The following is a 22,857-nucleotide window of genomic DNA, read 5'->3' on the forward strand; positions in this document are numbered from 1 at the left end:
TTCAGTTCATAACTAAAATGACAGTACCAAGGTCACACCTTTGTCTTTCCACTGTGCTATGCTAACAGGTCATTTGTAATTAATTCACACTCTGCCTAAAATTCTTACTCTCCTCATACTGGTAATCCTGGCTGGGACTTCTCTAAGTGCTGTCTTACAGCAAAGTCCAAGACATAAACATTAACTATGCTGGGCATTTGCAACGATTTTCATTGCCCAAAATAGGAGAGTTCCAATTTGTCTATTCTGTGTTACCAGAGTGCAAGAGGGTTGTATTGTGGACATTTGAACTGAGATTGTTATATCATGCTAATAATGTAAAGAATACACATTTATTTTACATTATTTGAATATGTCCCATGAAACCCATTATTTAGAAAGAAAACAAATCACAAACTCAGGTGACTTTAGGAGCCAGATAGGGCATGTAAACCAGCTGAATCAGGAGTCTAGATGAGGACTGCAAACTTGGCATCTTAATGTACTAAGTATGGAGAACAAGAGCACTAACTCAAGCTAATTTAGCCACCGTACCCATGCCTTTGATTTTTAAGTGGAAAACAATAAACTTTTTAAAGATTGTGGCTATTGTTATTGTCATGGAGATCTGTATAAAACATGCCTGCAAGGGGATGCCACTAGCATGTAATCTCCAGTATGAGCTAATGCATAGGGTAGTGTGTTGTTAGAAAATAAGTACTCTGGTTAGGTTGCATATGAATAGAACTAAAAGAAAATAAATCTACAAAGATACTAGTGATAGTGTAATCTACAAAGATACTAGTGATAGTGTCAAATGAATGTTTCTAGAAATCCCTTGTGTATGAGGATGTAAATTTTGGTCCTTCTCCCCCTTATCCTAAGTAGATAAATTGGACATTATATTATGAAATTTCCTAAAAACAGACTATGCCATAGTTCTTTAAACCAGAAAAGGAGAGAACCAATATTCTCAAAAATGTAATATCTGAAAGCACAAGCCAAACATGATAACTGCTATTCCTGCATGTTAAATAATACTATATGTCAATTTCAGGACTTGGATTGGGTCATCCAAAGTGATTTAAAATCCTGTATCATTGGGTGGTGGGTAGGTAGGGGGGAGGTAGGGAAGGGATGTGAAGGGTAAACAAAGGAGGAGGCTGCAATGCTTGATAAGAAATGTATGCATTATCCTGCCCATGTAATTGTAACCCCTCTGTACAGTATGTTCACAAAAAAAAAATAAAATTAAATTAAAAAAATAAAATAAAATAAAATCCTGTATCATTATCTGAAGCTTCCAAGTCAAGGGAAAGACTGCTTTAGAACCTTGTGTATTATTACAATGGCAGAGTTGATCTTAGATAGCTTGTATCTAGCCTTTAATATGTTAGGTATTATTTTGTACATTAAATTTTTATCTTTTAAAATCCTTGTTTACATTTTCTAACAAGCTACATACCTTGTTCTCTCCAAATTATTTCTACATTACAGGCAGTTTGAGAAGTACAAGAAAAATCTCCCTATTAAAGATAATTTCCATAATCCTTCAAAAAGTGAATTGAGGGAGATTTACTGCATTTTTTTAATTTAAAAAAAAAGTAAAGAGAAAAACACAAGGTGGAGAATTCATGAATAGGTAATCACTTTCTACAGACAATAAGCAATGTTCCAATAAGCCCTGAGAAATAACTAATTAATTTTCCAAGTGAGCAAACATTATTTTGTAGTCCTGTAAACCTGGGGAGGAATCTAAAGATAGTGAATAGCACCGTGTTTTCTAATTCTCAAAAGAAGATTAAAAGGGCCCTTGGTCCTCATTGTTTTGCTACTTCAAATGCTATCAAAATAATAGAACCTAAATTAGCACAAGAAATAACTTTTCACTGTCCCAGAAAACAAGGAAGCAAGGAGTAGCTTTTGTTTAGGAAGAGTCGATTAGTCTGAATAAATCTGACAAGTTGTTGAAGTTACAAAATGCATCCTAGATTCAATGCTTTAACAATAATAAAACACTTGATTGAGCCCCATGAGGCCCCCTCAGCTATTCTAATCTAAAATGGCTTTAGATTAAAAAAAGAAGAAGAAGAAGTCACTGAGAATTCTCCACTGAAGGAAAAACAGACGATGGTCATTTAAGGAAAAATGTATAAATTGACAAAGCTATAGGAATTGGACTGAGGATCTACTAAATCGTATTCCAATGACTTAGAAAAAAATGGATATATACTGAGGAACTAATTAAAGCACTAAAATCCTAAGTTAAAAGCAAATGAAAAATATAGGTAAGTACCACAGGAAAATGAGGTATGATCATGAAAAATAAGCAATCATCTTGGGAAAAAAAGGAAAACTTAAAATTGAGATCAGAACTTGGTAGGATCTATGCAGCAGTGGTAGGGTTTCAGAGATCGTGAAGGTGAGCTGAGATCCAGGAAACAAGGAAATCAGAGTCAGTAGGAAAACAGACTATAAAGCGTGCTAGTACAATATGATAGAAATATTATCAACCAGTGAAAGTATCATTAGTGCACTCGAAGTAGGCAAAAGAATGCAGCAAAAATAGCAAAGCATAAAAATCTATGTTTTAGTATTTATTTATATATTTGAGACAGAGACTCATTATGTAATCCAGCTTGATAAGGCTATGGTTTAAATTGTGACTTTCAGTTATGCATATCTCATTCCTCACCAGATTGCTCCCCACCTGATGTAAGAGAAATCAACAGAAAAATCACTTTCTTTAGTGAGCCAATCAATAGTCAAAGGCCCAGAAATCTCCTCTAAGGTATCCATTAGATTGCCCCAACCCTGTGGTAGATTTTCCTTGTCCTCTTGAAGTACATCTGAATGGGAGGATTCAATAATGGCTTGTGTTTAATCATTCTTGGATTTATAGTTATGAATCCATGAAATGGTAATATCCTGGTTTTTGCAAGGAAAAAAGTCTTCCAGGTGGAGGGAGGAATTCTGACATATTTCTTAACCAGAACCAAATAGCCCATGGAATGCAACACTAAAGAAATTGAAAGACAGTCAAGGGCTGATGGTTTTCATGCTTGGTATTGAGTCAATCTTGATTTCCTCAAGTCCACAAAATTAGTAAGGATGGGAAAGTTTGGGGTAGGTTTTCAAAAAGAGCAAAAGCTTTTAGCCATCATAATACTATCAAAAAGTATGACTGTCCTCACCATTCCACAAGCTCTACATTATAGTCTGTGCTTTTGTATCTCTTTGATGTGTCTTTTCTTTTCTGGTGGGATGATTGGGATAATAGGGATTCAAATCAGGGTCTAGAGCATGTTAGGCATTCATTCTACCACTGAGCAAAGCCCCTGTTTCTTAACAGTTATCTGGAATTCTGTTTGTATTTAGAATGTATCAGATCAACTGAAGAGATGCAGATGTTGAGAGGTGCAATGGTTTGTTCATCTAGTGTTTTATTTAGGCAGTGAAAGCACAATCTGCAATAAAGTTCTTCAAACCTGGCTGCTGGGTCAGTCCTCAAAATATACTGCTGCCATTCTCACCCTGTTTACCTTCTTTCCCTAAAACACTATGGCTATTCAAAAAAAAAAAAAAAGTAATCATTTAAAAGTGATATGCATGCATACATGGACATATATTTGCATTTCAAATATCAATTAAATGAATCAATACATCTCTTCCACAGGCTTACCACGCTGCTGTGCATTAAAATTTTAGCATTTCCATCACAAAAATCCTCTTGTCAATTGCTATGCCCTTCTCACAAAATTATGACAAGTTACATACTATGTAAACCAATAAAAGCAGTGCATTTTAATCAGCCATACAGGCTTCTTATTTAGTTTGTACTCTATTTTACATGGCTTTAATTATTTTCATTGTTATTATAAAGGTGATGTAGAAAGGGCTTACAATTACATGTGTCAGGTAAAGAGTACTTTTGTTTTTGGACAATGTCATCCCTTCCCTTGCTCTCTCTTGGTTTTTCCTCCAATTCCCATTCACAAGTTGTATATAGTTCATTTTCAACATAGCATCTAGTGAGCAATATTTGTTCACTCTTTGGTTTTATATATTTGAAGTACAAACATTATACAGTTCATTATATGCTGTAATAACAATATTATAATCTGGGTTTGCGTGGTTCTCAGTTTGGGATTCTGGGAAGTCTAAGAACATGAGGCAGACATCTGGTCAGTGCTTCTTGCTGTATCCTAACACAAGTGGAGAGCATCACAAGGCCAGACAGAGAAAGATAGTCAGAAAAAAGCTGGCTCTAATAGTAAAGCCACTCCCTAAGTAATTCCTTAGCCCATTCACCATTGAATAATTAAGAGGGAAGAAACTTCATGATCCAATCACCTCTTAAAAGCCTAACCCCAAGCCACATACTGGAGTTTACACCTCCCATCCTAGCTACACAGTAGGTTGAGATCTGAGAATTACAGGTCTGAGCCAGCTTGGGCAGTCAAATTCAAAGTGGAGATTGTTCTTTCCAATTAACCAACTAAAAAGCCAGAAAGAGAGACATGGCTCAAGTGATGGAAATCAGCCATTAGTGAATAAAGGATGAGGCCCTGAGTTCAAGGGCCATGTGTGTGCGCATGCTCACGAGCCCACCCCTCATTACTATAGTAGTGACCAGATTTCACCTTGAATTTAGTAGAAGATGAACCATGGTAACATACAAGATTCAACATTTACTACTAACATATCATCTTTGGAACTTATTTTGGAAGTGAAGTATTACTCTGTGGTTTCAGAAAAAAATTAATAAGTATCTCTAAATAGATGATAATTTCATGTTGGGTTTTCAGAGATTTAGCTACTTTAGCTGTGCTATTTCCCGACACCCATAATCTTCTAAATTGACTTATTTGATACTCTTCAGATCTATTTTTCTAAAGACTTAGATTTTATCTCTGTTGCTGCATTTGAAATACTCTCTGTGATGGTGAATCAATCTAGCATAATTTTCACATTTGATTTTTTTCTCTCAAAGGACAATATAGCACAGGAAGAGCCATATGGCAGTGCTATACACCAATCCAGAATTTGAACTTCAACTGTGGAAAAGCAAGAGGGAAAGAGCAATAGTTCTCTGAGTAAAAAAGCCTTGTGTTACAAAGAGATGGCAAAAGGGATAAGTAGTGGAGCAAGATAGGGATAAAAGAAAGAAGCCTTGCCAGGCTTTGGTGGCTCATGTCTGTAAGCCTTGCTACTCAGGAGGCTGAGAGCTGGGGATTTTGATTCAAAGCCAGCCCAGGCAGGAAAGTCGGTGAGACTCTTATCTTCAATTAACCACCAAAAAGCCAGAATTGGAGCTGTGGCTCAAGTGGTAGAGTGCTGGCCTTGAGCACAAAAAAAGCAGGGACAGTACCCAGGTCCTGAGTTTAAGCCCCAGCACGCGCGCGCGCGCACACACACACACACACACACACACACACAACCCCTTTAGCAAAATGAATCAATTAGAAGAGATATTCGAAGATTCCAGAGTTGGTGTGAGCCTTTTATTAATACTTTCCCAGAAATCTTGTTTCCATTCAAATCCCTCTCACACTTAGTCACGTTTAGCCCATGGTCTACCACCTTCTCCCATATCATTTAGTTTGCTTAAAGGAATTAAAACACTGCTAATAATGATGGCATATGGAACCTCTTGTGTTTTAATCAAAACCTGCAGCAATGCCCATACTTTTGCTTGGCAATGTTTAGAAGGCTGTAAGGAAACCAACTGTGTGAACAGCCAGACCTTGTTGGAAGACAAGTGTGATTATTCTACCAGTCCTGCTTTTTTTTTTTTTTTATGTAGGTTGTGATTCCTTGCTAAGTAGGAAAAGGATAGATAGATAACTATATGGGTATGTATAATGTGTCCGTGTAACAAATTCAGATTTAATCCATAATATCTATTTATCTATCTCTCTTAAGAAAAAAGTGTCTTACCTCTTTGCCAATAGAAGGAAGAATTTGGGGATTAAAAAACAAATACGGTAAGTGTCAATATTCACTGTCCCTCAACAATTTAGTTACTTAAAAACAATCGTACTCATTATCTTGCCCATGTAATTGCACCTCCTGTACAGTATTTTCACAATAAAAAATAAAAATAAGAGCAATCGTCCTCGTTCCGGTACAGGAAGAGCGAGGCTACTTCCTCTCACTCGGGGAAGAAGGGGAAGTCAGTCCTTGTAACTGCATGTAACTGCATGGAGCACGTTTAAGTGGATAACTTACAATTCCTGCCACTTGAACTGAATCTGACTCCAGCGAGAACGCTTGCAAAAGCGGTGCCAAGGACCTGTGACCACACCTTCGCAAACTCGTGCCCTTGCTGTCCCTGTGCAGATCAAGGTCCCCAGGTCTGAGGACGTACCTGCGGGCGGTCCTGGCTGCCCCCTCCATCTCTCCCCAAGGCAACTTAGATCCTGGGTAGTTTCTCCTAGGGCCATGGCTGCAGGGGGCCAGCATGGCCTTCTACTGGATTTCTAACTGCTTAGTAGATGACCTGTGCAGAGCTTCTCAAAAAAAGAGAAAAAAAGAAAAAGAAGAAAATATGTATAATAAACCAAGAGGGAAAAACTCATTCCTGCACCCTGGACCCCAGGAGTCAGTCACCCTTCTAAAAGGTTGCTTTGCTTAGTCCTCCCAGAGCCAGGAAGGGGAGCGAATTCGCTCCTGGGATTGGCCCAAAGTGGCGGGAGGAGGATTAATATTTGTTTTGTTATGAGGAGAAGCAGAGGCGAGTATGCGTCGTGTGTGTGTGTGTGTGTGTGTGTGTGTAAGAGAGAAGCAGAGAGCGAGAGAGCGAGAGAGCGAAGGAGGGAGAGACAGAGAGACAGAGACACAGAGAGAGACAGAGACAGAGAGAGGGAGGGAGAGAGAGAGAGTTGTTTTGTAGCTGAAAATAAGCAGGAGGAATAGCAATAGGGAGAGGCCGGTGCCCTAGCTCCCCTGGGGGGTGGGGGAGCCGCACACCCCGTAATTCCCTTTCCAGAGCCTCACAGATTTCCACAAACAATGACATCACTTGGGCGCCGCCGCCTGATTCCAGCTGGGGGGGATTTTCCTGGGCGCGCGGCGGACGGCAGGGCGGAGAAGCTCCAGCTCTCCCCCGCGCGGCGAGGGGCGGGGTCGCGGGCTCGCCCCCCGCGGGCGGAGGCGGACTGGCCGGACCCGGGGCTGGGGGGGGGGGCGGGGGCGCGGGCAGGGGAGGGCCCGGGGCGGCCCAGGGCGGGGCGTGCCGCTTCTTGGGTCTCCATTGGCCACTGGCGGGCGCGCGTCACCCAGGCTGGTGCTCGCCTCCAGCCCGGGTGGAATTGGAGCCTAGGCGGAGCTGAAAATGCAGATTTAGCATCAAGCATCAAGACCTACACTCGCTCTTTCTCTCCGGTACACACAGCTCCCCACATTCGCACCCCTGCCAGCCAGCCGGGCCGCCTGACTGCACAGCTTCCCCACCAGCCAGATGCTGGAGAACACACACTAGATTTGCTGCTTTCCAAGCCACTATACTCCTTCTCTCTTGCTCTATACTTATTTTTTAAAAAAAAGAGAAAAAAAACAACTACATATCTATTTTTATTTGCATCTTCCCTCCGCGTCCCCAACTCCACCAGCCTGCGCGCCTCCTAGCCCCACTTTCCACTCCCAAAGAAGGATGAAGGGTAGTCGTGGCTCCCCGTGGAAGGCAGCCGCTGGGCTCCTCTTCTGTGTCACGGTTTTCGCATCTGCCGAGAGACCGGTCTTCACGAATCATTTTCTTGTGGAGTTGCATAAAGGGGGAGAGGAAGAAGCTCGCCAAGTTGCAGCACAGCACGGCTTTGGAGTCCGAAAGGTAAGCTGTACCCCTCCACCCCACTCCTCCCCCCCACCCCAATGCATTTCGCATGTTGTATCCAAAAATTCCAAGGGGGCAGCCCTGCGCAATCTCCTTGCAGAAGATTTGCAAGTTTTCTGTCTTTCTCCTGCGATGCAGATATTCTCCCATCGGCTCTCAAACACGACATTGCCTCCGGTGATCTTTCACGGGTTATATAATTAAAGTGTCCTTCATCTGTACTACTAAGGTCATCAAAATAATATTGCTCTTTGACTTGGTTGGGGCGGGGGAGGGGGGAGGCGGGCCCCGGTGGGGAAATCGGATAACACTTGAGAAAAGGATGCTTTGCGCCAGGGCTGCTGCCCGAGGTACCAAGTTCTCCAAAGCTGCCTGGGGATGGAGGGATAAAAACCCCAAACTGCTTAGATTGGCGTAGCCTGCTTTGCTGGGGATGTCTCCTGCACCCCCATTCCCCCCTCAGAGGAAGGCTGGTTTCCCACACACACGGCTTCAAGTGTAGACATTGCAATTCACCTCGGTACTTCTCCAGCCCGCGCCTAGGAGACTTCTTCAGAGTGACTCCCTCCCTCCCCCCCCCCCCCCCCCCCGCCTCCCCAGGAGCAAGTGCTTCCTGAGGCTTCAAGTCTTGGAAGCATGAAATTGGTCTTTCTTTCTGAAACCTGGGCGGAACGTCTGCACTTTCTCCCCCTCCCACGATCGCCCACCCCTGGAGCGCACTCCTAGTTGGTTCGCTAGTTCTCAACTCCTTGCTGTAGGGAGCGAGCGAGAGAGGTAGAGTTTGAGGGTGATTCCCTACGGAAAAGTCGAGGTGTCCTCTCCTGATAATGTGGGCGGCCAGCCTGGCTTTCCCAGGAGAACGCGGGGGATCCCCATTACAAGAAGTTGCCAGAGTTCGATTGTTTAGGCAGCTGGATGAGGCTGCTGGCCTCAGACACCTCTGGGAGCCTCTGGGGACGCTAGGGTGCCCATTCCAGGAGCACAGAGGAGAGGGGAGTGCTGCGAGGGAGACTGAGGCTGACCTGCTTGCTTTTTCTTACAAAATACCCGCGTTCGAGCTCTAGAATGTCCTTATGGGACCTGGCGGCCAGGTGGAATGGTGTGAGGATGTGGGGGGCGGGGGGAAGAAGCTGGGATGAAGAGAAACCGAAGAACACAGATGCAATCTGTTGACCAGAGGACTAAGTGGATGGAGGTCAGTTAGATTCACTCCTGATTCCGGGAGGACAGGAGCTCTGTGGCTTGCTGCTTTTCGCCTTGGAGGGCTGTGCGCCCTGGAACTCCTATCTACCTCCTCCACCTAGCCTGCCTTCCCACGCTTCCCGCATCTTTCCTGGCCACCGCCAAGGCTCCTTCAGGGCCAGCGGGCTCTCTAGCTTCCGTGGGGCGTAGACAGCAGTGGGTGATTTGCATCCCAGGTGGATCTGACAATCAGTTTCACAGAAGTCTGCAAGGAGGAGCCCGGTCTGCCCTTGGCGCGCGGGCGGGTCTCAAAGAAAAGAACTTGTTGCTGCGGGGCAAGGGTGGGGGGGCGGTAAGAGTGGGAAGCGGGAAGCGTGGGTGGAGAAGGGCACAGAGGAGGCGCCAGCTGATGGAGCAGCCTGCTGTCTTCCTGGCCCACCGCCTGCTGGCGGTGTCCAGAGTGCAACCTAGTAGAATCCCCGTTTCTTCCCACCCCAAAGTTGGCAAGACCCAGGACCCAGGCGCCCATGAACGTGATGATTATTCGTTGACAGCTACTGGAAACCTTTCTGTGTCAGAGGCCTCGCGTACGTTCTTATTGTATCTTCTTAACAGCTTCAAGGTGGCCACTGCTGTTTACTCAGCCTAAAGCACTGAAGAGGGAATTAATTCAGATAGGGGACCGCAAAGAAAATCACGCAAGGATGTTAAAGTCGCTCTTAGAAAGTTGAGTCTGAACTCCTTACCCCTTTGGACACGCTAAAGCAAGCTAGATGCTCAAAGGATTTGCTAGCCTTGGGGAGCGGGCTAGGGAAGGTGGCAGCAGTGTTCCTTTTGGAGTGTAGGGAGTTGCTACTGACCTGGACATACCGTGGTCCCTTCCCTCTATTAGGCATCTTCTCTGTGGATAGGCACACTGCTGCCCTCCGTATTTATTCTCTCCACTTCCTCCTTCAAATATATATTTCCTTTGGATCCGAGCATAGAAAATCAAACCTAGCTAAAGTTGAGAGGATAATGGCTTAACATTAATTCTCCAAGATGAGAATTTTTGTTGTTCAATCCAGTGAACAGCTTTATGAAAGATCCACAGCTTTGATTATGGGAATTCAAACAAATAGAGACAATTCGTCGTCTCAATCAACTTATCTTAAAACCAAAGGGAGCTTCTGTTTAGGGGGATAACTAGGCTTCTTTCTTCCCCCATTCTTCTTGGAGAGGAGCCCACTGATTTTTTTTTTTTTTTTTTTTTTTTTTACATCACAGTGTCAAACCCCCAACTCCCACTTAGGAAGAAAAGGCTCTTACCTTCTTTATTTACCTCTCCCCAAGCCTCTTGGGTCTTACCTTTTAATCATGTCTAGTAGGTTTTACCCTAATAATATTTAAGTAAGTCTATGACAACAGTACTTCTACCAAGGAAGCCTGCAACATGCAACACTCATCCTTCAAGACCTAATCTAAACCTTTGCAGAGCTTGGACTACAGTGAGCTTTCTCTTCTCTTTATGCCTATGGAACTAATGGGTCAAACCTGTGCTAGGGAAAGCCTATGCCAATACATTCTGTCACATGTCTCCTGACACCTCAAGTACAGCAGTAAAGATGCACCAAACTATTGCTTTCCTCTGGAATGCTAAATATTCAAGGATGAGCTATTGAATATTTTTCGGTTCTTTGCCCTACCTAACAGGCACACGATTGTGCTTGCCAGGCTTTAAAGACGCTTTCTTAGCTTTAGTAATGATTTCAGGTTTCCCCAGCCCTGTCCTGTCTTGCTTCTTTACACTGCAATGCACTTCTGCTGACACATGTCATTTGTTTTGTTTTTTTTTTTAATCCTCAAAGTGTCCTTCTTTGGGTTGTGCTCCTCAGCAGCCTTCCAGGGTTCCACTGTCACCCATAACACTCACAGTCAGACACAAAGGAAATGCAATGGTTATTTGTTCATCCATACATGCGAGCTCATTAAATTATCTCAGTTCAGCCTCTCAGACTTTACATAGAAATCATAGACATCAGCCGCAGCCTTAGTTCTCAGATGAAAATGTAATGGCCAAACGGGTAAAATAATTGCCCATAGCTGGCAAATTAAGGGACTCACATTTATTTTATTTTTGTTGCGTTGATTAACTAGATTTAATTATTCCATAATGGATATATACTTCCTTACTCTCTTTTAAAACTGTATTTTTTGTCTTTTCTTTTTTGAGATTTTTTTTTAATGATAGAGTTGATATACAGAGAGAGGTTACAGCTTCATTTTTTGTCTTTTCCTTTTTGAGATTTTTTTAATGATAGAGTTGATTTACAGAGAGGGGTTACAGCTTCATGAATCAGGCAATGAGTATAACCATGTCTTCTGTTCCCTCACTCACTCCCAGTTTTTCCCTCTCATCCCCACCCACTGTTGCATTTGTTCAGCCTTTGAGGAACTCAGCTTAAAATCCAGATGAAAACGATTGCTTTTCTTTACTATACTGCCTCCTGAAAGGAAACCCTCACTGTCAGGAGTTCTACTTCAGAGTTCTGATATTTTTCTTTCCCTTTTTACATGTATTTGATGGTAACATACAAATGCATGTCACCCAATAATGAGTGTGCCAGTAGACTTCTTCAGGTAGCCTATAGACCTACAAAGTGGAGAAATAATATGCTGAGATGAACCCTAGGAATATGAGATTCTGCAAATGAAATATTAGAAAAGGATTTGTCAGTTTTGTGTGTGTGCCAATCCTAGGGCTTGGGCCTGGGTCTGAGCTTCTTTTGCTCAAGGCTAGTACTTTACCACTTGAGCTACAACACCACTCCCTGCTTTAATCAATATATTTGAGGTAAGAATCTCATAGACTTTCCTAGTCAGGTTGGCTTTGAACAGAGATACTTAGATCTCAGTCTCCTGAGTAACTAGGATTACAGGAGTGAGCCACCAGCACCTGGCTTACTTTATTCTTATAAGACCATTAACAGCAGGGTGCTGGTGGCTCATGGCTGTAATCCTAGCTACTCAGGAGGCTGAGATCTGAGGATTGTATTCCAAAGCCATCCTGGGCAGGAAAGTCCATGAAACTCCTCTCTCCAATAAACCACCAGAAAACCAGAAGTGGCACTGTAGCTCAAATGGTAGAGCACTAGCCTTGAGCTGGAACTGAGAGACAGCACGCAGGCCCAGGGTTCAAGCCCCACAACTGACAAAAAAAAAATTAGCAAACACTTGTAGTATCTCTTTGAAAGGGAGTCAACATCTATAAAACTACCTCAAAAACAGACTAAAATGTGCTACTTGGTCATTGCCTGGTCCTGATTCAACACCTTTGTCCAAAGGAGAAGAAGCATGTAACTGCTGGGTGAGTGGCCTTACAATAATGACACATGTATTATTCCAAGGAGCACCTTCAAATTCCCACTATACTACTAATTTTAATTCCCTTGAAAGAGGAAATAAAAAGTATTTATTGAATCTATGTACTGACGTTAAATAAGAGCAAAATTTTTTAAAAATCAAGAATTGGAACAGATACTGGTGGCTCAAACCTGTAATCGTAGCTACTCAGGAGGCTGAGATCTGAGGACTACAATTCAAAGCGAGCCCAGGAAAGAAAATCTGTGAGATTCGTATCTCCAATTAACCACCAGAAGACTAGAAGTGGTGCTCAAAGTGGTAGAATGCTAGCCTTGAGCAGAAAAGCTCAGGGACAGGGCCCAGGCCCTAAATTCAAGTCCCAGACAAATTAATTACTTAATTAATTAATTAAAAATTAAAATTAAAAAATCAAGAATGAATGTTAAAGAAAAACTGACTAGGTGTTTTTATTCTATTGTGGTCTACTTTGGTTGTGGTACTAGGGTTTGAACTTGGGGCCTTGTTATTGCTTAGCTTTTATGTTCAATTGATGCTCTACCATCTTAGCCATGCTGTCAGCTTTGCTTTTTGATGCTTATTTTGGAGACAGAAACTAGTGAACTGTTCTGCTGAAGGTGGCCTGGAACTTCTATCCACTGGGTATCAGCTTTCTTGTGTAGCTAGAATTGTAGATGTGAGCTAGTGATTTCCAGCCATCTGCTTTGACTTTTTATTACCCCCAAGAGATTAAAGTTGGGAAGCTTACAAGGTAAAAAATCATATGACCATCATTATGTGTATGAGAATATTTTAAATTCTAAAAATAATGTACTATTTTCACAAAATAAACATACTTGTATCACAAGAACACAAGTCAAGAAACAGCATTACCAGAATCCAACACCATCTCTTGCTCCTTTGGGTAGTTTTCTTAATAAAAACCCGGAAACCCAACAAATCAAAGAAAAGTTGGACAACTGGGATTGCATGAAATTGCAGAGCTTCTGCATGGCAAAGGACATAGCTAGCAAGATCAATAGAAATCCCACAGACTGGGCAAATAGAGAATAGTTACAAGGCTATACTAAAGCTACCAGCACAACTAGGCAAATAAGGGAAACCATGGGACCTATGTTTCTTTGGGCCTGGCTTACTTCACTTAATATGATTTTTTCCAAGTCCTTCCTAACAAATGTGGCGGTGCTGTTCTTTTTGATAGAAGCATAGAATTCCATTGTATATAAATACTACATTTTCTTGATCCATTCATCTACTGAGGGGCATCTAGGTTGGTTCCATATCTTAGCTATGGAAGACTAACGGAATAGAACCAAAGACCCAGAAATGAACCCACATACCTATAGCCACCTAATCTTTGACAAGAGAGCTAAAAATGTAGAATGGAAGAAAGACAACCTCTTCAGTAAATAGTGCTGGCAAAATTGGTTAAACACCTGTAGAAAACTAAAGCTAGATTCTTATATATCACCCTGCACCAGAATCAACTCCAAATGGATCAAAGTAAAAGCAGACAACTTGAAAACATTACAGGAAGGAATGGGAGAAACTCTAGAGCTCCTTGGCACAGGCCAAAAATTTCTTAATAAAGGGCCCAGAAACACAATAAATCAAAGAAAGGTTGGAAAAATGGGATTGCATGAATCTGCAGAGCTTCTGCATGGCAAAGGACATAGCTAGCAAAATCAATAGAAAGCCCATGGATTGGGAGAAGATTTTCACTAACCATGCAATAGACAAGGGCCTCATATGTAAAATATACTTAGAACTCAAAAAATGAAAATCCCCCAACAACAAGTCCTCAAAGAAACAACTACCCAACAAATAAGTGGGCTAAAGACTTAAAGAGAAACTTCTCTGAAGAGGAAATAAGAATTGCCAATAGACACATGCAGAAATGTTCAACCTCTCTAGCCATAAAAGAAATGCAAATCAAAACGCATTGAGATTCCACCTCACCCTAGTTAGAATGGCTATAATCAAGAACTCTAATAACAACAGATGCTGGAAGGGAAGTGGCCAAAAGGAAACCCTACTGCATTGTTGGTGGGAGTGTAAACTTGTTCAACCACTCTGGAAAGCAGTATGTAGGTTCCTCAAAAGACTCCACATAGAGCTCCCCTATGACCTAGCAATCCCACTTCTGGGTATTTACCCAAATGATCACAAACAAGACCATACTAAAGCTACCAGCACAACTATGTTTATCCAGCATTATTCTCTATAGCTAAGATGCCCCTCAGTAGATGAATGGATCAAGAAAATGTTTTATATATATGTATATATATGTATTATGTTTATATACACACATACACACATACACATACATACATACATACATACATACAATGGAATTCTGTGCCTCCATCAGAAAAAATGACATCGCCCCATTTATTAGGAAATGGAAAGACTTGGAAAAAAATTATATTAAGTGAAGTAAGGCAGACTGAAAGAAACATAGGTCCCATGGTTTCTCTTATTGGCAATAACTAGTATAAGTTTAGGACAAGCAGGAAAAGTCAAAAGCTATGTACATATGACCATATAAGATGATGTTAAGCGAAATGAACCTCAAGATAGGGACACAAGTGGTTTTTCTCTTTCTTGCTATTGTTTTTAAAATATTTATAATGTACTACGTGATTTTTTTTTGTTTCTTTGTATGTTCCTCCCCCACGGTATAAACCCTGTTTTCAGGGTTTGATTCTGGTGCCCTGCATCTTGTATATATACTTTTCTAATTTGGGGAGAGGAAGGGAAACAAACAAAAATGCTTAAATAGGGATACAGGTTAACCCATTGTAACAATGAGATGTACAAGACACTATCTTTAGAAGATGGTTAGTGTAATATGGTGCTTGCAGACATGACTGTACTCGGGAGGCAGAGGAATGAGAATCATTTGAGCTGAGGAGTTTCAGGGCAGTCTGGAAAAGAGAGGGAGACCCTGTCTCAATTGGTTTTAATAGCATGAAAAAAATGTACAGTGAAGTTTTGTTGGTTTAGACCTGTAGCCCTAACTAATTGTGTGGCTGAAAACAGGAGGATTGTAGTTTGAGGTCATCCCAGGCAGAAAACTCCATGAGACTGTTTCCACAGAAAGAAAGGTAGACACAGTAGTGTACATGTGTCATCCCTGTGGTGACAGGAGCCCTGAAAGTTGGTAGACTGTGGCACAAGAAATCCCACCCTAAAAATAAATAACCCATGAGCCAGGAGCTGGTGGCTCATACCTGTAATCCTAGCTACTCAGGAGGCTGAGATCTGAGGATCATAGAAACTAGCCCGGGGAAAGAAGTTTGTGAGACTATCATCTCCAATAAACTACTCAGAAAAAGCTGGAAGTGGTGCTGTGGCTCCAGTGGTAGAGTGCTAGCCTTGAGCAAAAACAGGTTCAGGGATAGTGCCCAGATCCTGAATTCAAGCCCCAGGACTGGCAAAAAAAAAAAAAAAAATAACCAGTGAAAAACAGGGCTGGAGGTATGGCTCAGAGTGCAGTGCCAGCTAGCAAACATGAAGTCCTGTATTTAAATTCCAACACAGTCCTAAATAAATAGGAATATACATAGGGATCTGAGCATAGGGCTGGGTGCAAACAACAAGATAGCTATTGTTTGTAGTAGTAAAAATATCAATGTGGTGGCCTAATAAAACCTTAATTATTCAAGGAGCAATCATGGATTGTGTATTTGCAGAAGTAGCAAATGAATTTTGTGTGGAATAGACTCCATCCTAGTGACAATCCACCCATGGGCTAACTATGGCCTATAAAATGACCTGGTTCCAATCATTATGAATTTAATTATTATTATTTTTTTGTCGGTCATGGGGCTTGAACTCTGGGCTTGGGCGCTGCCCCTGTGCTCTTCAGCTCAAGGCAAGTGCTCTACCACTTAAGCCACAGTGCCACTTCCAGTTTTCTAGTGGTTTATTGGAGATAAGAGTCTCACAGACTTTCCTGCCCGGGCTGGCTTTGAACCGTGATCCTTAGATCTCAGCCTCCTGAGTAGCTAAGATTACAGGCGTAAACCATCGGCGCCTGGCCGAACTTAATTCATTTTACAACATATTTGTTGTTGCTATCAAAAATTACAGCTTCCTTAGATGATTTGACTGGCTGTTTAATACAGAGAGAAGAATATAGTTGCCACGAGAGAGCCAATATAGGTCATAGCAGACTCTGATAGCTTTCTAGCCCCATATCCTAGCACACAAAACCTATGATGGTTTCTGAACCCTCGTCACCATACTCATTTCCCCTTGAACTTGAGCCACAGTAAGCCCACATTTCTTGATCTGCTTTGTAGGTCACTGTGACTATGTGCCAACTCTAGCTTATGTAAATAGAATGATATTCTTCTCCCATGCCCAATGTAAAATCCTTCCCTACAAACTGATTGCTCCCTGCTCTTCTTCCTTCTGGGGCTTGAGAACTGCAACTTTGGAAGCTAAATGCAAAAAAAAAAAAAAAAAAGCCAGCAGTCATAAAATGAAAGACATCTAGATCCCTGGCTCCTGGCTTAGAAGACCTTCTGTCGTGAGAAATAAGCTGCTATTCCATTAAGGCTCTGAGATTTGGGAGGGAGGATGGTTATCTGCAGCAGCCAGCATCACCCAAACTAATATGCTGTCAATAAACATCCCTATTCTTACATTGCTGGAGGGATGCTCTAAGCCTGGCAGCAAAGCCAAGCCAAACCACAACAAAAACAATCTTTCAAAGCCTTGTAGGAGCTCTTATGTTTTTATCTCATGGTGTCAATCAACTGTCCAAGTTTTCTTAAAAAAATTTGTCTTCTCCAAAATAAATATAAAACTCTTTCAAATCTATGCCCCCCCCCCAACTAGGAGCCAATATATCTGTTCATTAGAGGTAGGTTTTTTAATATGTTTCTTCATTGATGAATGCAGTTGAATCAAGATGGTACTCAAGTGGAATGTGCTGGAATAACTGTGCTTTGAAAAACCATACCTGTATGATCTATTTCTCTGTGGACAGAGATCAACCAGGAAGTAGAAGCAAGTGGCAGCCAGCCAGTGTGTGCCTGACATACTTGTGTAATTCCCTAAAATCCCAAACTCAGATATCACCTATAGTAGTATGGAGAAACTCTGAGCATAGATAATGAAGTCTAGTTAATCCATGACCACATAAAAAAGAGTAGAGGGGGTTGAACCTTCTTTTTGCCAACTGAGTGAATACCTAGAAATCAACTTCAATTTCAAAAGGTCCTCTTGTCTGTAGATCATGTTGTACCATGGCAAGAAGAGATGCTTCCAGTTTGCAATAATTACATAGTCAGCTGTGACTACTCAAAGTCAGACTTTAAGAACAAAATATAAAATCTAAAGCTTAGATTTTTTTTCTTCTGATAGAGTAAGAATTTTGTTTTAACATTGAGCTCAGATCCATCATTTTGCATAGAAATCCTGTATTGAATTTGTACTAGACTGTACAAACAGGATTTTCATTTTTATTTCTTTTATTGAGTTATATTTGTTGTAAAGTCTATTAAAACAATGAAAATGGTCAGGGAGTGAAGAAGTTGAGATAACACTGCTGTCTATATATTAATAGGTGAGACATACATAAAAAGAATAAAACTGCATTGAAAAGTTCTTGTTACCTGTAATGTTAACTTGACCCCATCTTTTTGGATATGTTGAGATGTTCTGAAATGTTATGAATATAATTGACTATAGCAAACTCTTACATTATAGGTGGAATAATGATACAAACTCTTCCTTTTTTGGTCTAGAGCAAAACAGTTTGGGAAACTGAGTTTTTTTGAGGCCTGACAATTTTACAGGATATTGGTAGAAAGGACAAGAACAGAAAGAAAACTTTAAGATCTTCAGGTTGCTCTTCATTTATAATTTTAAATGTGACATTAATTTCCATAAATATCCATTTCTTTTCCTCATCTCATTATTTTTTTTTATCTCATTATTTTTTAAAGTACCAAGTGATATAAAATAGCCTGGGAAAAAAAGCATTTAAAATAATCCCAATCTCATTACTCAGAAATAACCATTACCATTATAAGAAAGTTTCATTAAAATATTTCTGTATGAATATGTAGATATAAGCAAATTGTTTTGTAGAAATGTAATCACATTAAACATTCTATTTGCAGTTCTATATTATTTAATTAAATTATTATAGAACTTACTTTACAACTTTGGGGGAGGGAGTGTAGTCATGGAGATGGTAGGGCAGGGATGGTAGGGGAAAAACAAAGGAGGCAGCAATGCCTGATAAAAAATGCAATCATTACCTTGCTCATGTAATTGTAACCCTTCTGTATGGTATTTTCACAATAAAAAACCTATTAAAAATAAATAAAAATATATGTAAATATGCACATATATGTATAAAATTATTATAGAATTTAACTGTAAATAGAAGAATTGAATGGAAAACTAAAGAAATTATTTAAATTCAGTGCTGAGAACATAGCTTCTGTTGTAGAACACCTGCCTAGCAAATTACAAAGCTATGAGTTTAAACCCTGGTTACCACACACACACACACACAAAGAAATTGTAAAACTTCAAATAAATTTTGTCATATAGTTATTTACAAATAATATATTATGTGAACTATTTAGAAATTTCTGATCATGTAATTTAAATATAAATGTTAGAAGAACAAATAATTATATATTTAATTGTGTGCTTCAAATTTAGCAATATATGGACTCTGATTTGCAAAGTGGAAAATTTAACATCGTAACAGTCTTCTTCATCTTCCCTCTTAGAATCCTCAGTTTTTATTAGGTATATCCTTGTCACATGATGTTACAAATAAATATTAAATTTCTAATTTTAGCCATAATTTATAGTATTTCTTGCATTCATTCTATCTTAAAATTGCTTTTTATTTTATTTTATTTTTTTAATTTTATTTTATTTGTGACCATACTGTACAGAGGGGTTACAATTACATGGGCAGGATAATGCATACATTTCTTACCAAGCATTGCAGCCTCCTCCTTTGGTTTACCCTTTACATCCCTTCCCAGCCTCCCCCCTCCCCCCCAATCCCAATCCTTCTCCTTCCCACCCTTCCCCCCCCCCCCCCCCCCCCCCCGCACCGACGTTGTAAAGCTCGTTTTGGACATGACAACTTGTACTTCTCATTGTTGCAACAGGTCCACCTGTATCCTTAAACAACTGGTTTTTCCCCACCTCCTCCACAAGTTATACTGACATCAAATACAGTGAAAGCAGGGGTTATACTGTGGGAGAGGGACATACAAAGCAACAAGACATAATCTTATAAATGCGTTAGAAACACATGCATGAAAGAAAAAAAACATTAAAATACATATCTAAGGGTTCATTTTCCTGACATCACATTATCTGACCTTTTCCGCTTGACTCATACATATACTAGATATTGCAAATAAGGGAAACCATGGGACCTATGTTTCTTTGGGCCTGGCTTACTTCACTTAATATAATTTTTTCAAAGTCTTTCCATTTCCTAACAAATGGGGCAATGTCATTCTTTCTGATGGAGGCATAGAATTCCATTGTGTATATATACCACATTTTCTTGATCCATTCATCTAATGAGGGGCATCTGGGTTGGTTCCATATCTTAGCTATGGTAAATAATGCTGCAATAAACATAGCTGTGCTGGTAGCTTTAGTGTGGTCTTGTTTGTAAACATTTGGGTAAATGCCCAAAAGTGGGATTGCTGGGTCATAGGGGAGTTCTATATGAAGTCTTTTGAGGAACCTCCATACTGCTTTCCAAAGTGGTTGAACAAGTTTACATTCCCACCAACAATGAAGTAAGGTTCCTTTCTGTCCACATCCCTTCCAGCATCTGATGTTGTTAAGAGTTCTTGATTTTTGCCTTTCTAACTAGGGTGAGGTGATATCTCAATGTTGTTTTGATTTGCATTTCTTTTATGGCTAGGGATGTTGAACATTTCTTCATGTGTCTATTGGCCATCCTTCTTTCTTCTTCAGAGAAGTTTCTCTTTAAGTCTTTCGCCCACTTATTTATTGGGCAGTTGTTTCTTTGAGGATTTGTTGTTGGGGGGTTTAATTTTTTGAGTTCCAAGTATATTTTAGATATGAGACCCTTGTCCGTTGTATGGCTAGTAAAGATCTTCTCCCAATCCGTGGGCTTTCTATTGATCTTGCTAGCTATGTCATTTGCCCTGCAGAAGCTCTGCAACTTTATGCAATCCCATTTGTCCAACCTTTCTTTGATTTGTTGTGTTTCCGGGTCTCTATTCAAAAAATTTCGGCCTGAGCCAAGGAGACCTAGGGTTTCTCCTATTCCATCCTGTAATGTTTTCAGAGTGTCTGCTTTGACTTCAAGGTCTTTGATCCATTTGGAGTTGATTCTGGTGCAGGGTGATATATAAGGATCTAGCTTTAGTTTTCTACATGTAGTTAGCCAATTTTGCCAGCACCATTTACTGAAGAGGCTGTCTTTCTTCCATTCTATTGTTTTAGCTCCCTTATTGAAGATTAGATGGCTATAGGTCTGTAGGTTCATTTCTGGGTTTTCAATTCTATTCCATTGGTCCTGAGGTCTGTTCTTATGCCAACACCAAGCTGTTTTGATTACTATGGCTTTATAGTAGAGTTTGAAGTTTGGTATTGATATTCCTCCAGCAGTGTTCTTTCCGTTGAGGAGCGTTTTTGCTATTCGGAGTCTTTTATTGTTCCATATGAATTTTTGGATTGCCTCTTCTATTTCCTTGAAGAATGAGGGTGGAATTTTGATAGGTATTGCGTTGAATTTGTAGATAGCCTTGGGAAGTATTGCCATTTTCACGATGTTAATCTTTCCAATCCAGGAGCATGGGAGGTTTTGCCATTTTTTTAGTTCTGTGTTGATTTCCTTTTTCAAGATTTTAAAGTTTTCATCATAGAGGTCCTTCACTTCTTTAGTTAATTCCTAGGTATTTTATTTTTTGTGGGGCTATTACAAATGGAGTTGCTTTCCTAATTTCAGCCACACTTTTCTCATTGTTGGCATACAGAAAAGCCATTGATTTTTGGGGGGTTAATTTTATAACCTGCTACTTTGCCAAAGTTTTGAATCAGCTTGAGTAATTTGGGAGTGGAGTCTATGGGATTCTTTAAATACAAGATCATGTCATCTGCAAAGAGGGAGAGTTTTATTTCTTCTTTCCCTATTTGGATCCCCTTTATGTCTGCATCTTGTCTTATTGCTGTAGCTAGGCATTCTAATACTAGATTGAAGAGAAGTGGAGAGAGTGGGCATCCTTGTCTTGTTCCTGAGTTAAGAGGAAATGGCTTTAATTTTTCACCATTGAGTATAATGCTGGCTGTAGGTTTGTCATATACAGCCTTTATTGTATTGAGGAATGTTCCATGGATTCCTAATTTTTCCAAAACCTTCATCATGAAGGGGTGTTGGATCTTGTCAAATGCTTTTTCTGCATCTATTGAGATAACCATGTGGTTCTTATTCTTGCTCCTGTTGATGTGATGAATAATATTAATTGATTTGTGTATATTGAACCAGCTTTGCATACCTGAAATGAATCCTGTTTGATCGTGGTGTATGATTTTTTGGATGAATTGTTGAAGTCGATTGGCCAAAATTTTGTTGAGAAGTTTTGCATCAATGTTCATCAAAGAAATGGGTCTATAGTTCTCTTTCTTTGATGAGTCCCTGCCTGGTTTTGGGATGAGGGTTATGATGGCTTCATAGAATGTGTTCGGTAGTGAGCTTTCTCTTTCAATTTCCTTGAAGAGTTGGAGGAGTATTGGCGTGAGCTCTGCTTTGAAGGCCTTGTAAAATTCCGCTGAAAACCATCTGGTCCTGGACTTTTCTTAGCTGGGAGGTCTCTTATTGCTGTTTCTATTTCAGTGCTTGATATGGGCCTGTTAAGATAGTTTAACTCATCTTGGTTTAGTTTTGGCATGTCAATATTTGCTAGGAAAAGGTCCATTTCTGTCAAGTTCTCAAACTTATTAGTATAGAGTTTTGAGAAGTATTCCCTTATAATGTTCTGAATCTTGGTTGCTTCCATGGTGATGTTTCCATTCTCATCTCTGAGTTTATTAATTTGGGTGTGTTCTCTTCTTTTTCTGATAAGATTTGCTAAGGGTCTGTCAATTTTGTTAAGTTTTTCGAAGAACCAACTCTTTGTTTTGTTGATTCTTTCTATAGTTTTTTTGGATTCTAATTCATTTAATTCTGATTTAATTTTGATTATTTCTTTCCGTCTACTGGATTGGGGTTTATCTTGCTGCTCTTTTTCAAGGAGGTTTAGATGTGTCATTAAATTGTTAGTTTCAGATCTCTCCAATTTGTTGATGTAGGAGCTCAGAGCTATAAACTTGCCTCTGAGTACTGCCTTTGCTGTGTCCCAGAGGAGCTGATAATTTGTGTGTTCATTTTTGTTGAATAGCATGAACATTTGAATTTCCTTTCTAATCTCTTCCATGACCCACTCATGATTCAGCAGTGTGTTGATCAGCCTCCATGTGATGCCGGACTT

At 40.4% G+C, this 22,857-nt stretch overlaps 1 protein-coding gene across 2 annotated transcripts in view; it reads left to right on the forward strand.

Moving 5' to 3' along the window:
- Positions 1-7,225: 7,225 nt before the first annotated feature.
- The window catches only part of Pcsk2 (proprotein convertase subtilisin/kexin type 2), a 274,532-nt gene continuing 258,900 nt past the window's right edge, over positions 7,226-22,857 (forward strand). The window contains exon 1 of one of the 2 annotated variants that reach the window (XM_042666500.1): positions 7,226-7,810. In XM_042666500.1, coding sequence (XP_042522434.1) covers positions 7,634-7,810 — 177 coding nt within the window. In that variant the 5' untranslated portion in view covers positions 7,226-7,633. The remainder of the gene's footprint in view (positions 7,811-22,857) is intronic. The other variant, XM_042666501.1, reaches the window with a different exon arrangement.

This window comes from Dipodomys spectabilis, unplaced genomic scaffold (genome assembly GCF_019054845.1).
Source record: "Dipodomys spectabilis isolate Male_0828 unplaced genomic scaffold, ASM1905484v1 ptg000365l, whole genome shotgun sequence".
Lineage (NCBI taxonomy): Eukaryota > Metazoa > Chordata > Mammalia > Rodentia > Heteromyidae > Dipodomys > Dipodomys spectabilis.